The 14,678-nt window shown below is 30.6% G+C and overlaps 1 protein-coding gene across 2 annotated transcripts in view; it reads left to right on the plus strand.

Annotated features, from left to right (window-relative positions):
- The first annotated feature begins 7,460 nt into the window (after positions 1-7,460).
- LOC100571876 (pre-mRNA-splicing factor CWC22 homolog) overlaps positions 7,461-14,678 on the plus strand; it is an 11,043-nt gene continuing 3,825 nt past the window's right edge. For both annotated transcript variants that reach the window (XM_016805886.2, XM_016805887.2), the window contains exons 1-8: positions 7,461-7,707; positions 11,078-11,138; positions 12,072-12,297; positions 12,361-12,489; positions 12,557-12,748; positions 13,424-13,547; positions 13,635-13,769; positions 14,277-14,518. In XM_016805886.2, coding sequence (XP_016661375.2) covers positions 7,608-7,707; positions 11,078-11,138; positions 12,072-12,297; positions 12,361-12,489; positions 12,557-12,748; positions 13,424-13,547; positions 13,635-13,769; positions 14,277-14,518 — 1,209 coding nt within the window. In that variant the 5' untranslated portion in view covers positions 7,461-7,607. The remainder of the gene's footprint in view (positions 7,708-11,077; positions 11,139-12,071; positions 12,298-12,360; positions 12,490-12,556; positions 12,749-13,423; positions 13,548-13,634; positions 13,770-14,276; positions 14,519-14,678) is intronic.

Below are 14,678 nucleotides of genomic sequence, written 5' to 3' on the forward strand. Positions count from 1 at the left end.
CCCAAGCACCCCCCTATGTGCGCCTATGTTGTAGTTTGGACTGCGGAACTATGTAATTACTTAACAGGTTTGACTGAAATTAATTTAAGTCTTACTTCATGCTAAAAGTTATTTTATTTATCAAAACTTGTAAATTGGTTAGTATTTGGAGAATTTACATGGTTCTTGAATTTTGATATAACTAAAAATCATTTGTTTTAAATTAAAAGTGAATAATATTATATTATTATGTAAAATTGTATTTTTGAACTTATCTTTACCTACCTATCAGTGTATATTTACTATATATCAGATTTTCAACTAAAAAGAGTTTAGTTCTCTAAACTTGTTTTTTTTAAATTTAAAATGAATAAACTGTAAAAATAATCTTATATTATACTAATGATAAAAAACGAATTCCAAATAAAATTTTTGTTACACATATTTATTAGGTAGGTACTTATTTGTTCTACTCATTAGAACAACCTCAAAATAGGATTGGAAATTCACAAATGACCATCTTGAAAATTATTTACGAAACTAATATGTACTATTATATTTATATACTTTCGTATATATTAAGTATTAATAATCTATAATAAATTGAGTTTTCTTTTAAATTTTTATCGATATAATTAGTACAATTATAGACTATAGTTACATCGACGTTACACTTCTTCATATAATTATGTGAATTACATTGAATAAGTTAATCATCATAATGATCAATCAAAGTTATTTCATAATAATCTTAGCAATGAATGGTCTCATACAAGCTGGTATATAATTGGATCATTTCTTATTACAATAAATTTCAATACACAATATACGTATAATAAACGATCAAGCTATAAAATCGAAGCAGTTTATTCCATAACATTGTAAAATGTTTAAGATTAGGTATTTTAATTTATAGGTACATACTTATAGTAATATATTTATTACAAGCCGTAAACATATTTAACATGGTGAATAGAATTTAAATTAATTATTTTTTTTTTTTCAATCTGTTATTTTTTTTTATCGAACTTAAAAAAACATCAACAGCAAAGGTTATTAGTTTTTGTGTTAAATATATAATAAGTGATTTCTGGTCCTAAAATTATACAACTAATAATATGTTGTTAATTATATGTAATTTCTACTAACATTAATATTATAATTATCATTAACAAAAGGTTTAAATTTCATTATATAGGTAGATCGGTCTTCCTTAGGAAAGCTAATATTTGATATGTTTTCGATGCCTGGTCCTAATGCTTCGTTCATAAATCATAATTTATGTACTTATCTAAAATCTCTATCAAACCTAACTTCTATAACTTCGTTGCCCATTAAGTGTACCAACTATATGTGACTCAAACTTTGTTCAATTCGTTATTTAATATTCGGTGTATCGTGTATGGTATCAAAATTAATCTTAACTTTTCCGTTGCCCGGAATAAAAATTCTGATTCGCAGCAGTACATTATCAGGTAGACAATCTACCTGTGGTAGATCACGGACCCCGTGCTGTATGTACGTTAGTATATGATTTAACTCTAAAGTATCAAAATTATACCAAGTTTATCGTATTATACCTATCATGGTGGATTGATATGATTAATTAATACAAAATCCTAACCTAACCTAACCGTACTAAAATTAGATGAATAAACGCAAATGCATACAAAAAAAATCATTCAAATCGGTCTAAGCATTTAGGAGGAGTTCAGTCACAACACACGTACAGTAGAATTATTACACTTAGCAACACATTCTGCGATTCATTTTTATATTATATGAAATCAACAAACATGCCCGATTAACCAATAGCAACGAATATAATATAATGCACTGTTGCGCCACTGTTGTATTTTTGACATACAGATTTGAGATTTCCTACCTTTCCGGCGGATTTTCCTAAAATTTTATTACGTAAAAGTCTTCTCCTGGCAATTGAAGGGTGCAAATGCAATACGTGGTATTGCCAAAATTTCGAAAATCGAGTTAAACATCGATTCTCTTGGGAAAAAAATATGAGGAATTCGATTTTGCAGTCAGAATTAAATTATATTGATTACTTTTGTGAATAAAATCGATTTTAAAACTGATGTTCAATGCATAATGTGATATTGCCACATTTAATGTCAATGCAAAACGTGGTACCTATTACATATTCAATCATGTTCAAGTCAAAACGTATTATTGCCCATTATTGCCCACAACATGCATGTTATTAGTATTGGAGCATACTTGATATCATTGCAAAACGTGGTATTGCCAATATTGCGTTTTTCTTCAAAACGTAGTATTGCAGGAAATAATGCGTTTTGTATCAACAGAAGGAACAACTTTAAAACGTGATATTGCCATAACCTTTTCAAAACCTGCAATACAACGTTTTGGTCTGGCACGAAATTTTTAAAGCATTAAAAACAATGTTTACAATAATTTAGGTAGATTTATTTTGACACTGTCAATCGTTTAGTTTTTATTTTTTACATATAAATAAACTTATTCTGAAATTTATAGTCGTCAGAATATGTGTTACAGTTTTCCTTGATTTGTGAACATTTTGGTTTTTGGCAATACAACCTTTTGCATTTCCATCCTTCAATTACGAACATTTTAAAAATAATTTGAGCTAAATCGGACAAGCCGTTCTCGATTGATGAATTGTTATACATTTTTGTCTCCATTTTTATATATATATAGATTATAGTAACTAGTAAGTACCTAGTTATATTATAATTTAAAACACGTACGTTGTATGTATTATTTTTCAACACGCTATATAAAATTGTATTATTATTTTGAAAACTTTAAGCTTTATTGTAAGCTAAAAATGAATAAGTAATTGATATTGTTAGAAAAAACATTTATTTGTTTTCAGTTTAGTCGATTACGACTTTCTTAATACGTTGTAAAATTAAATCGACTAACCAAAGTACCGGACGAACATGTCATATATTTTATAAATTTACATATTTGGGCTGTAGTATATGCAGTACTCTGTGAATAGTTTGTAATATTTACACCTAGGTGATTAGGTGTATATATATATATAATATAGTAGGTAATTAAAATAAATAAACACAATTTTATTTTTCTAGGCAAATAATTTCTCAAATTAAAACTTTCTTTATAATTTGGCCATTATTATTTGCAATTGAAATAATAAAGAGTAACGAAAAATATAATACAATAAACAAACGACACGGGTTGTGCCAGTATAATAATAATTGGTCACAGATGGTAATTAAATAATGAAATAAACGAAACACCGCTTGTAACAATACAATAATATATTATTATGTTCATCGGCTCATCGCGCCTTCAACCGGTGTCTTAATACGGCTTCGTTAAAAATTCAAGATCAAGTTTTGCGTGCAAAATTGTCCCAGCAGATACTCATATACCAACTGGCTATATGTAAGTGAGGCTATATTATAGAATTATGTAAAATTAGAACATCCAAACGCCATGCGAAAAAATTTTCCGAGCCAACTGAAGTTCACTGTTAACCATACCTACTCGGGATTCATTTTTTTCGTTTAACTATTATCATTAGAATAGTGAATTAGCACGTACCTAATAAAAATAATAATTAAATGATTCTTAATGTTATATTTATTTATTATTTAACAGTATTTACTATTTTCTTCTTCTCTAGGTTGCAGTGGATTTTTTGACTATATTATCATGCATTGTTTTCTCGCTATATCATATACTTTTGTCGTGTAGCAGATGGTATTATTTCAATGACTACAACTAGACATCATCGGTTTTTTAAGTGAAAAAAAATTTAAATAGTTGTAAATAATTTATTCAGATAGTAATAATGTTTAATAAAACATTTAAAATAATTAGGTACATAATATTTCCTTCAGATATATTATTTTACGTCCTAACGGCATACCTAATTACAACTATGTAACCTTTTTTTTTATTATATAAAATAATATCAAAAATATAACTGGGCTTCATTGAGAAAAGCTCATGTGGTGGCCCAGGGTTATCTTAAATTACAAATATTCGTAATAATATAGGTAACTACTTATTATATAATGAAAAAAAAATAAACAGAGATAAAATAATATTGAAATAGTTCAAATAAATGTATTAATGTTTTGACTTCAAATATTAGATAGACTACATGACGTATATAAACATCACACCGGATGTAGGTAGGTATTATGTTTGATTTTTTATCATAATATTATGTTTATTAGAGTTCTCGCAAAGTCACGTAGGCTAATTTTTATAATAATCTATCCAAAGTCCGATTTAACGATTGATTCATTAATCTGACAAAGTCATATTTTTGTTGTTACCCACCTAGTATTTTTTTTTTAAATATTAAAAATATTAATATTATATTACTATTATTATTTATCAATATAGGAAATATAGTTATACACTTATACATATGAAACCCATTATAATTTTAAATAATAGTTTTATGTACCATTAATTTACATATTTTCAAAATGAAAAACTTCATCATCACTTCAATCAAGACCCAGGTAATGTGCGTAAATTCAATGATTTGTACATTATTTATAATTTCAAATTAAATACACTTATATATACACACTTCAAAGGTAAACTTTTTGAAATATGTAGATTCCAACACATTTCACGCAATTTTATAGCATTGTAAAATAATTTTGCATAATAATAATAAGAAAATCAGTATAAGTTTAATTTTCTTTTAGTTTGAGTTTATTGTCAAGGATTACTATAATGGTTTGTGGTGTGAACCCAATAAGAATTTAATCTGGTTGTTAAACAATTATTTTCGTACGCAACACCAAACAATTATAAAATAAATGTTGACATCAAACATAATATAATCGTAAAGAATTTATAATATAATATATAAGTACAATATAATAATATAATAGAACAAAACAGTTTATTATTGTTTCGACCTTTTACTCAAAATGTACAAGACATACATTTTAATAAAAATGTTTCATTACCTATATATTTTTGTATTAACATACAATTTTAAACGTTGCTATATAGTTGAAGTGTAATGTATAACTTAAAGTCGTAAGTTCAATGACTTCATTGCGTCGGATAAACTAAAAATAATGAATATTAAGTAAAACGTAAGACGTATGGGTACTCGCTACCATTTGGTACTAAATTGTTGTGACAATAAAGGTTTTTTGATGTATATAGTATATTATATACAAACATTTTTTTTTTATAGCGTTACGCGATACGTATAATTCACTGCCGCCATGATGATAATATCGTCTTGATACGGTACACCAAAATGTCTGCGGCAAGCGAGGGCCTAATATAATAAACTATTTCATCCGCACGCACTCTTTATAGCTGTCTCTGAGTATAATATATTTAAGGTGTGCCGAGAGGGGTTGCCGAATCCTCGTATTTATGTTCGACGCATGTGTGGCTATAATTATTCCCTTTGGTACGTTTATATAGCTTTCCAGCATACCCATGTGGTGGGAAGTCGACGAGTAGAGGTGTATACCCGTGTTCATCTGTCACCTACGCCTTTTTTTTTTTATATATTTTAGGTAGATGCCTTGTTGACGTGGAGGTAACGAGCTCGCGGGGAGGGGGGCTTAATATTATATCCACCGACGACCCTACACATACGCGCGTTTAGTGCATACCACAAATATGACGTAAGTATAATACGAGAAGTCCAATACATGAATTCCTTATATTATTACGAACTCTAAGAATTGAAGTCCGAATTCCTACTCGTGGAGCACGTCTTTGACAAAACGTATTCTCCGAGGTATTCTCTAAATCTCATGAACCGCGACAAATTGAACCGATACAATGAATATTAGTAATAATATTAATTAGTATTTGAATCGACACAAATAACAAATTCCGTCTACACTTATAGTCATCCGACCGTCACCAATCACTATTATAACGGTGCCCATAGACATATATTCAAAGTTTTAGTAAAATTATATAAAATTATGTGGACAATAAAAACTGTGTATAAACATCAGATGGTTAAATCGAAACGGCAAAATCATCGAAGAAAATTAGATAATTACACTATCTAACTAATTATTTCTACAATCAACTTATATAGAAATGTAAGACTTTGTTTAAAGATTAGAATATAACCTCGGATAATTATCGAATTGTATAATAATATTACAAATAATTGTAAAGACAAATACGGCTATTTAACAAAGTGTTACCAGTACCCCCCAGTGACCCACAAAAAAAATAAAAAATGGCGTCCGGTGATTTCCTATATCAATGTATACAACGTCTCATAAAAATAATAATATATTATAATAACTAAGTATAGGTATCTAGTACGGGAGTAGAGCATCTCCGGTCAGTAGCGTCGATTATTGTTATGACATAATAACCAAAACGTTATCCCAATACCGGTATTTAAATATTTAGCCGTCGACCGAAGAGATTGTAAATTCTACATTTGTATATAAATGCCACCGGTACGATTTTTCTATCTGTCAAATCATGTAAATTCCATTGGTTATAATTTTAACCTGTAAAATAAAGCATCGCCAATATTGTTTTTGATTAAGTTAAAACTATATTTGATATTAATGACACATATTTGCTTTCCCAATTTAAAATTAATCACACAACGCATTAAAAGTATAATTTTTATTGTTTATCTACACGTTTGATTTTTTTTTTTTTTAAATATTGGTGGAATTTACATAATTTAGTACCACTGAAGCTTACATATTATTTAATTTTACATGTCAAAAAATGTGCAGGTGAAATTTATAAGTTACAAATCAGACCCTAAAACAACTATATGAGAATCTGCGTAATTTACACTCACCCATTTTGGCGTGTTGTGTCCGCTGAAGTCTACACGTATGGGTCCCATCTTCCCAATGCGGCCGGACCGTATAATATATTATATTACATAGCAGACGTAGGTCGAGTTGAGATCTCACGATAAAGAAACAATAATAATTTATAAGCAAACATCGCTACGTATATTGATGGTAGGAATAAAATGTCTGCGGAGTAAGTCACTTAGTTACACAGCTGCAACAGTCCCCCAATCATAGGCAGACGGAGGAGTAGTTGCAGCTGCAGCGTATCTCTCTGTTAAGTGCGTACCGGAGCACACATTTCTTTCTTTCCCTAAACCCCTACCTCCCCCAGCACTAGGCGACTAGGCGCGTCTAAAACATTATTCCGCAGCACACAATAACAACAACAACAACAACAATAATAATAATAACCTTACTCGGCCGGGCTTCAAGGTTATTGGCCGCAGCGGTGATGAGTCACGGAGGACACGTGTCGTTTTCCAACACCCCTTTCCCCGCCACGAACAAACTGAACCAACAACTGCCGCCGTCGCCGTGAGGAGTGAGGACATAATATTACGGCCGCCTCGGCCTCCCGCGACCCGCTCCACTTAAATGATAGGCGCAGTGAACGGCGGAGGCGGAGGCGGCGGCGTACACACGGCGGATCACGACGACGACGCACGTTCGCCAGCTATCATTCGTACCGTCGCGCCATCGCCGCTAACACGTCCTGTCGAGTACCACGCGCCAACAGTACTGCCAGTAACATCGTTTACCATCGGCCGAGTGTGTCGTCCCGTCGTCTCACGTGCTCCGAGCCCGCGATTTTCAGCCATGGACAAGCCGTTGCCGCCACCACCGCGGTACCCATCGCATTTTCTCAAATACAACATGCGCCGCCGCTCCGTGACCTACCGCTACTGCCCTAGTGCAGGTAAGTGTTTGTGATTGTTTGTTTCCGTGTTTCGCGCGGCATTATTGCGCTTCCGTCTTCGGGCGTAAATTCGCGGCACGAACCAGTGCCCGGCACAACCTCCGTTTTCCCAGATTCGCGTGCCGCCGCTTTCCACATTTTCGCACCTAATATTTATAATATTATGGTTGTGTATCGAATTCGATCGTTCCATTTCTGAATAATAGTTGCGATATACCGTTTTCTTCGGTATATACACAATAATAAACAAATATAACAAATAATATGGTACCTAATATACCTAATTTTCCATCGTCCTCAATATTCTTTATTATTTCTCGCGGGTAGTTATCGACAATGACCCTCTGCAGTGGCGGCGCTAAATATTTTTTATTGGGAGGGCGATGCCGGGCCAAATTCTTTTCTCTTGGGGCATTTATGTATGGCTATTCGATTACACATTCATTTGTGTATACCATATTTTCTGGAAAGTACTGCTAAAATGTTTTGGGTATAATATGCTATGTTTCTAAATAAATAATCGAAAATATACCTACCATATTATTATCACAAATTTACCACAGTAAAACTTCAAATTTCATCCATTTTCTTTTATTTATAAGTAACAATGCATAACTTTATTTTTTATTGTGTATGAGGATTTAGAAATTATAACGCCGCCACTGATGACCTCACCTCCCTTCTCCCGCCGCTACGATTAATAAGAAATTATTGTATTATTAAAATAATTGTGTGATTGCTTTCAATGCGTGCTTGATCTACATATAATAATAATTATTTATATGTGCTTAAGGTTACGTATTTATTGCCCTACAAGCGTTTAAACACTAATATACAAATTCTAACAGCAGATTTGGTTTTACAAATAACCTACCTATTAGAACATTCATTCGAACAGTTTATTGTTGTGAACAAATCGTAAACATATTTGTTTATAACATGAAATATTTGTTAATTTATAAAATAACACTTTATTATTTAAAGTAGAGAATAGTATATTCATGTTATACACACGCATAATTGTATGTGCGTTTAGTGCGTAAGTATTTATAGAAATGTGGATATTATGGATTTATGGATAATATGGATATCATGTGAAATTGTTTGAATCAGGAAGTCTCAAAGGGAATAACAAAAAATACTAAAAAAATGTACAAAATAGAAATTAATTAAATAATATTAGGTATAATTTTCTCAAAAGTATTTCGTTGATTCGAAAAATTGTTGATACCTAGTTATTTTTACGTGATATGCTATTTCGTATCAATTTAAATCGATTTTAAGTACCTAACACGAGACCTAACATTTACCAACTATTATTCGAGTGGGTATATGTGAAGATCATCAGAATATTTTAAAGGTGTCATAGTATATTGTATGGTATTTATAGTATATAGGTACGGATGTATTTTCGAATGATGGAGAGTAAAGACTAGAAATTAAGACGTCTTATAATATATGTGGATGCGCATCGTGACAACTAAAATATTGTATGAAACACCGAAATAATAATAATTTTTTAATTTGAAATATAATATAATATTCTGTAGTATATAGCTATTTATTGCTTAATTCATATTTCTAATTAAAAATGATACTGATGGGACTTGAAAACTATGAGTTCTGTCTTTATATAATCACTGTATACGATGAGAGTACTGAAATAAGTTTACCAACAAATTTAATATGGCAGTTTTAAAGTTCCAATATGTATTGTGTACTTTAGTGTGACTGCGTGAGTGACTTATAGAGACAAAATCAAAGGAATGGGAATGTCGATCTTAAGTAGATATTAATATGTCTTACGTTTAAATTTTATAAGAGGCCAATTCACGATAATTTTTAAACTAAAATGTTATGCAATTGTACGACGGAGACAACAAATGTCCGTGTAACATCCTCTTAAGTCACCAAGCAAACTTAATTTATTTAGCAGACTATTTTAACATAAATTATATCTATAGTTCAAAGACTTGGCTATAAAATTATATCACAACTTTTAAAGCCTTTTTTTTATACTTAGCGTTTTTTGTACACAGTTCGGTGGAGTGTTTTTGTTGGAATATCACTAATTTTTTGTTGATATATTATTATTTGTTAGTCATTGTTACGTGACTATAAATAAAAAATATTAAAGAATATTATTAAGTAATAACTTTTTGTAAAACACTTACGTAAATGTATTATGTTGGTTACAGAAAAGTACGTTACAAGAAATACGTAGTTTTATATTTTAATAATACGATATTGTGATTATAGAGTGAATGCTGCCGCAGTAATGAGAGTAATGAGATGGATTAGCGGTGGATCGGGGGGGGGGGGGGGGCAATATTATATTTTACGGTATTTTCGTCGCTAACGAAAAATCGGACCTAAAAGTACTTAACCATTTTTGGTTGTAACATTTAAGCTATCCAACCAATCTGCTTGCGTGTTCCCCATCAGCACAATATTTCTGATCGATTGATTCCTTATAATATGACATGTGTTCAGGTATTTGCCCTGTAGAGCGGGCCAGGGATTAGCACAAATTAGCACGGTTTTTCAATGGTACAACTCTGGCTCCTGTTAATATGGTTATAAGTTAGTGGCTACTATATAGCTTTTTTTTCTACTTAGCTTCGCTCCACTACCATCAATCTGGATTTGTAGGTACCTATTTTGAACCTAGCTAGGTTATCTAGGTTATACATAGGTAGGGCCCATCATAGGTGCAAATAGGGTGGGGGGGCTTTAGGGGCTAAGCCCGAAAAATGTCCATAGCCCTCCCAAACATTTCCTACATTTTGTTTTAAACTTGTTCAATATTATCAAAGTAAGTCTTTAGCCCACCCCCCAAATCTCAAACACTATTTGCGCCTATGGGGTCCATAAATAATATTGTGCATTATATCGATAATAGATTTGTTTCTTTTGGCCGTAATATTGTGTAGGTACTACATTATTAATTAAAGTGAAAACTAGTTAAAATTAAGTCTGTTAATTTTGTCAGAAAAACACACTCACTGCCCCCTCAACGCCCCTTTCAAAACTATCACCCCCCGGAGAGACTGAAATACCCCCAAGGGGGCGGTACCACCCCCGTTAAGAACCACTGTACTACACTATAGTCTATACTATAAGCATGCTATTAATTTGCCAATGTTTCACATTTATCTCATGGCTTAGACATAATTAGTTATTGTATTTTCCAACCATATACCATAATGATGTTAACAAGGTACACATAACTTAAACAAATGTCTATAGTTTAGAACTTAGAGTTTAGTTTTTGTTTGTTGATGTGTAGGTTAGGTTAGTTAGACTTTGCAAAATATAGATATGGAATTATACTGCTAATGTATTGATAAGGTAATATACTGTATTACAGGGTCAAAAAAAGGAATCAGTCAACTAAAAGCTATTCCGGAATACACTGTAAACAAGCTGAGGTAACGTTTACAATTTTTAATTATGACATACTTATAAACTCTAAAAAAATACCTAAAAAATGCCATTATTTAACCTATATATCTATTAACAATAGTTATTTATTGAGTTAATTCTACAACTTATTATACTTTTGAAACAAATAGAGTATTAGGTTGATACCTTATAGTTTCGGAAAGTTATGTAGGTGTCTATTATTATATAATTACTATCTAAACCTAATCTAAGTCACCTATATAATAGTATATTCATATATAATTGAGTTGGTAATAGATTCAGCAACATTAAAAATAATATATAGATATCAATAGTGATGTTATTTTTTAAAAATAAATTAACTTTTAGTACAATATATTCTAAGGTTAATAATAAATAAATAAATAAAATAAAATAAATAAAATGAAATCTAAATACATTTTATTAAATTTGTATAGAAACTAAATGTTTAAAATTTACTTTAGTAATATAGCCTAGGAGCTACTGACGGGTTTACCTCACCCATTTTATTGAAATTTTTATAGCTAATAGAATCGGGCCTGCTAAATAAGATAGACAAATCGATTGATTCGCAGACCTGTTAGGAGTGGCAGGGGGTGTCTCAAAAATCAACTGACTTTAGCGCCTCAGCCACCAACACCAAATGATTTAAAATCATTAAATTATGTTATAACAAAATCGGCTGACAAAAATTCAGATTCTAACATGCATAACCCCTATGGGTTATTTTAAATAAATAGTTTTGTAATGTGGGCTGTATCCCACCCTCCTGAATTTTTACCCTATAGTTGCGCCTATAAATATAAGTAGTATATTACCTATGTAAGTAGGTACCTATACTAATAAATTTTTATTATGACTACCGGTGCTAAACGATTTGTTAGCTTATAGACAATATATTCTATATTTTTATTGTATTAATTATTTGCTAATTTTAGTGAAGAATATCAGACAACTTCCTGGAATGTATTAGAGACCTCTATCTCTAACTTAGTTAAGCATGTGGATTCAGAAGCCAAAGCCATTGAAATTAAAAAAAAGATGGTACGTTTAAATCTTTGGCGTGGTAAAGGTATACTTTGCAAGAATATTATGGAAGCTCAGTTAAACTCAACCAGAGATACTCGCATATATGCTTTGTTTATTGCCCTTATCTACGATGAGGTAGGTAGTTTAACTTTGTTCGATAAAACACGATTTTTAATAAGTTTAATTTGGTACTTTTAGGTTCCAACAGTAGGAGAGTTACTCTTGGTACGGTGTCTTTGCCAATTTTGTGATGCAAATAAGAAGAAAGAAAAATGTAAATACTTAGCATCAGTTCTATTTATTTCGTATTTGATTAATTACGATGTAGTAAGTTTCAAACTGTCCTAATATTTTGAAAATATTTACACTTACAAATATTAATCGATACCTACAGGTTTCTCCGCTTATGGCAATAAGATTGTTACAGTATCTCGTCAAACAACCCACCCAGGATTCAATCGATGCATATTTTGTGATTATAAATACATGTGGACATAAATTGAGGGAAAATTGTATGGCAGAACTCAATGAGATTTTAGATAGTACCAAAGAAAAATCTGTGTACGACGTACGGTTTTTCAGAAAGGTAAATGGTATCATGATAATTGTTTATTTTTATCGTTCAGTTTTGGATATGCATGTGCGCGTAGAATGTTTCAACAATTTAATATCCAGGAACTGTATTACGTTCTTATGCTATCTATTTTTATATTACCTTATGCAAAGCACAATTTTTATGATCCTTTTAACTTACCTACCTAGTAACTTACTACGTTTGTATTTTAGAATAGTATACATTTACGTAAAAGTCCGTAGTATACACAAATTTAACAGTTAATTATAATAGCAGATTACAAAAATTATTTCATTGGTTTTGTAAATTAGTTTTTTATTATGTATTATTATTTTAAAATAATAATATTAAGTACCTAAAAAATCAATTTCATGTATAATGTCAACTTGAAATTTGAATAGCACATATTGTAAGATATTTATGGTATTAAATGTGTTTTTAACTGATAAAGATGTTCAATAATTATTAATTAATAATAACTTTATTAAAAATAATTGGTTTGTATAATATAATAATTATCAATAGAGTTATACTATATTAATATATATTGTTGATTTTGTCGATCCATTTTTACCTAAATATTATTTAGTGCAATAATTTCTCTGCCCTAGTCATGGGTGTTACCTATGACTTATGATAGTTATGACTAATGATAATATTTAATGCTAATAATTTATTATATTTTAGATTAGACATATGATACACATACTAATAAATACTATTTCGCTTAAAAACGGCAAGCCTCCTGAGGTTTTCAGAGTTCCTTTGAATATTTCTTTAGCACGACCACTCAATCCAGATCAATATTTGGGTATGAGTTTACTACCTTATTTTTAACACCTCATACTTACTTTGAAATAATAGTTTTTATATTTGAAATTAAAAAATTGTTTTACAGACTCTTACTTTTACGATCCATATTATGAAGCCAGTGAACATATTTGTACATTATTTCGCGATCAGATAGTGGGAACTGATATTAAACATGAATACATAATTATGTACGATTATAATACCTATGGTGCAGGAAAAAGTAAGTATTTATTTATAAAAGTTAGTTATCACAAAACCTCAACTACTACATTCATAAATCGATAATTATTGTACTCATACTACTACAACGTGGTCGGGGGAATCTTGTTATCCAAAGAAAATTTACTATTCCTTGTGGATAAGTTTTCCGTAGCTGGGGGGTTAGAACTTAGAGCACTGTGTATGAGATTTTATCAATAATAAGACACGTTTAGTTTATAAATCTATAGTAGGTAATTATTATATTTAAAATAGAACTTTACTGTCTTGGAAGATGGCTGCTAATAAATATATCAGTGAGTTTAATCACGTTGATCATTACTGTCAAACCAACTGCCATAAGTCATTTTAATAATAAGTCATAATTTGGATGGGTCAAAAAGTGTTGAGTGTGTATATTTTGTATTGGTCAATATTGGTGTGTGAATAGTGTATATAGAGTGTAACGCATGTTACACTATATCACTTATATATTGACCTGAGATAAATGAAAATTACTGTTTCATAGATTCACGACAAAAATTGGTGGTTAAGCGCACAGGAAATCCAAAAATTGACAAAAAATCGAAATTTTTAAAAAATTTTGTAAAAGTCTTAATGGCCTCAACATCATTTAAGTATGAAAAGTGCGCTTCTCAACTAATGAAAGTAAAATTGAAACCTGGCCAAGAAAAAGATATTTGCTGTGTATTTTTGGAGCTTTGCTGCGAGAATGATGATTATACTGAGAATCTTGGACACATAACACAAGTAAGATTCAGTAGCATTTATATTGATTATTACTTACTATACCTAATGTATTCTATATATACGTACCTACATACTAAGAAACAGGGCTTGAAACCGTAAATATTTTTTCCTATTTCGATTTCGGTTTCGGTTATCGGTATTTAGTGGCGTATCCAGGGGG

The sequence above is a fragment of the Acyrthosiphon pisum genome, chromosome X (assembly GCF_005508785.2).
Source record: "Acyrthosiphon pisum isolate AL4f chromosome X, pea_aphid_22Mar2018_4r6ur, whole genome shotgun sequence".
NCBI lineage: Eukaryota > Metazoa > Arthropoda > Insecta > Hemiptera > Aphididae > Acyrthosiphon > Acyrthosiphon pisum.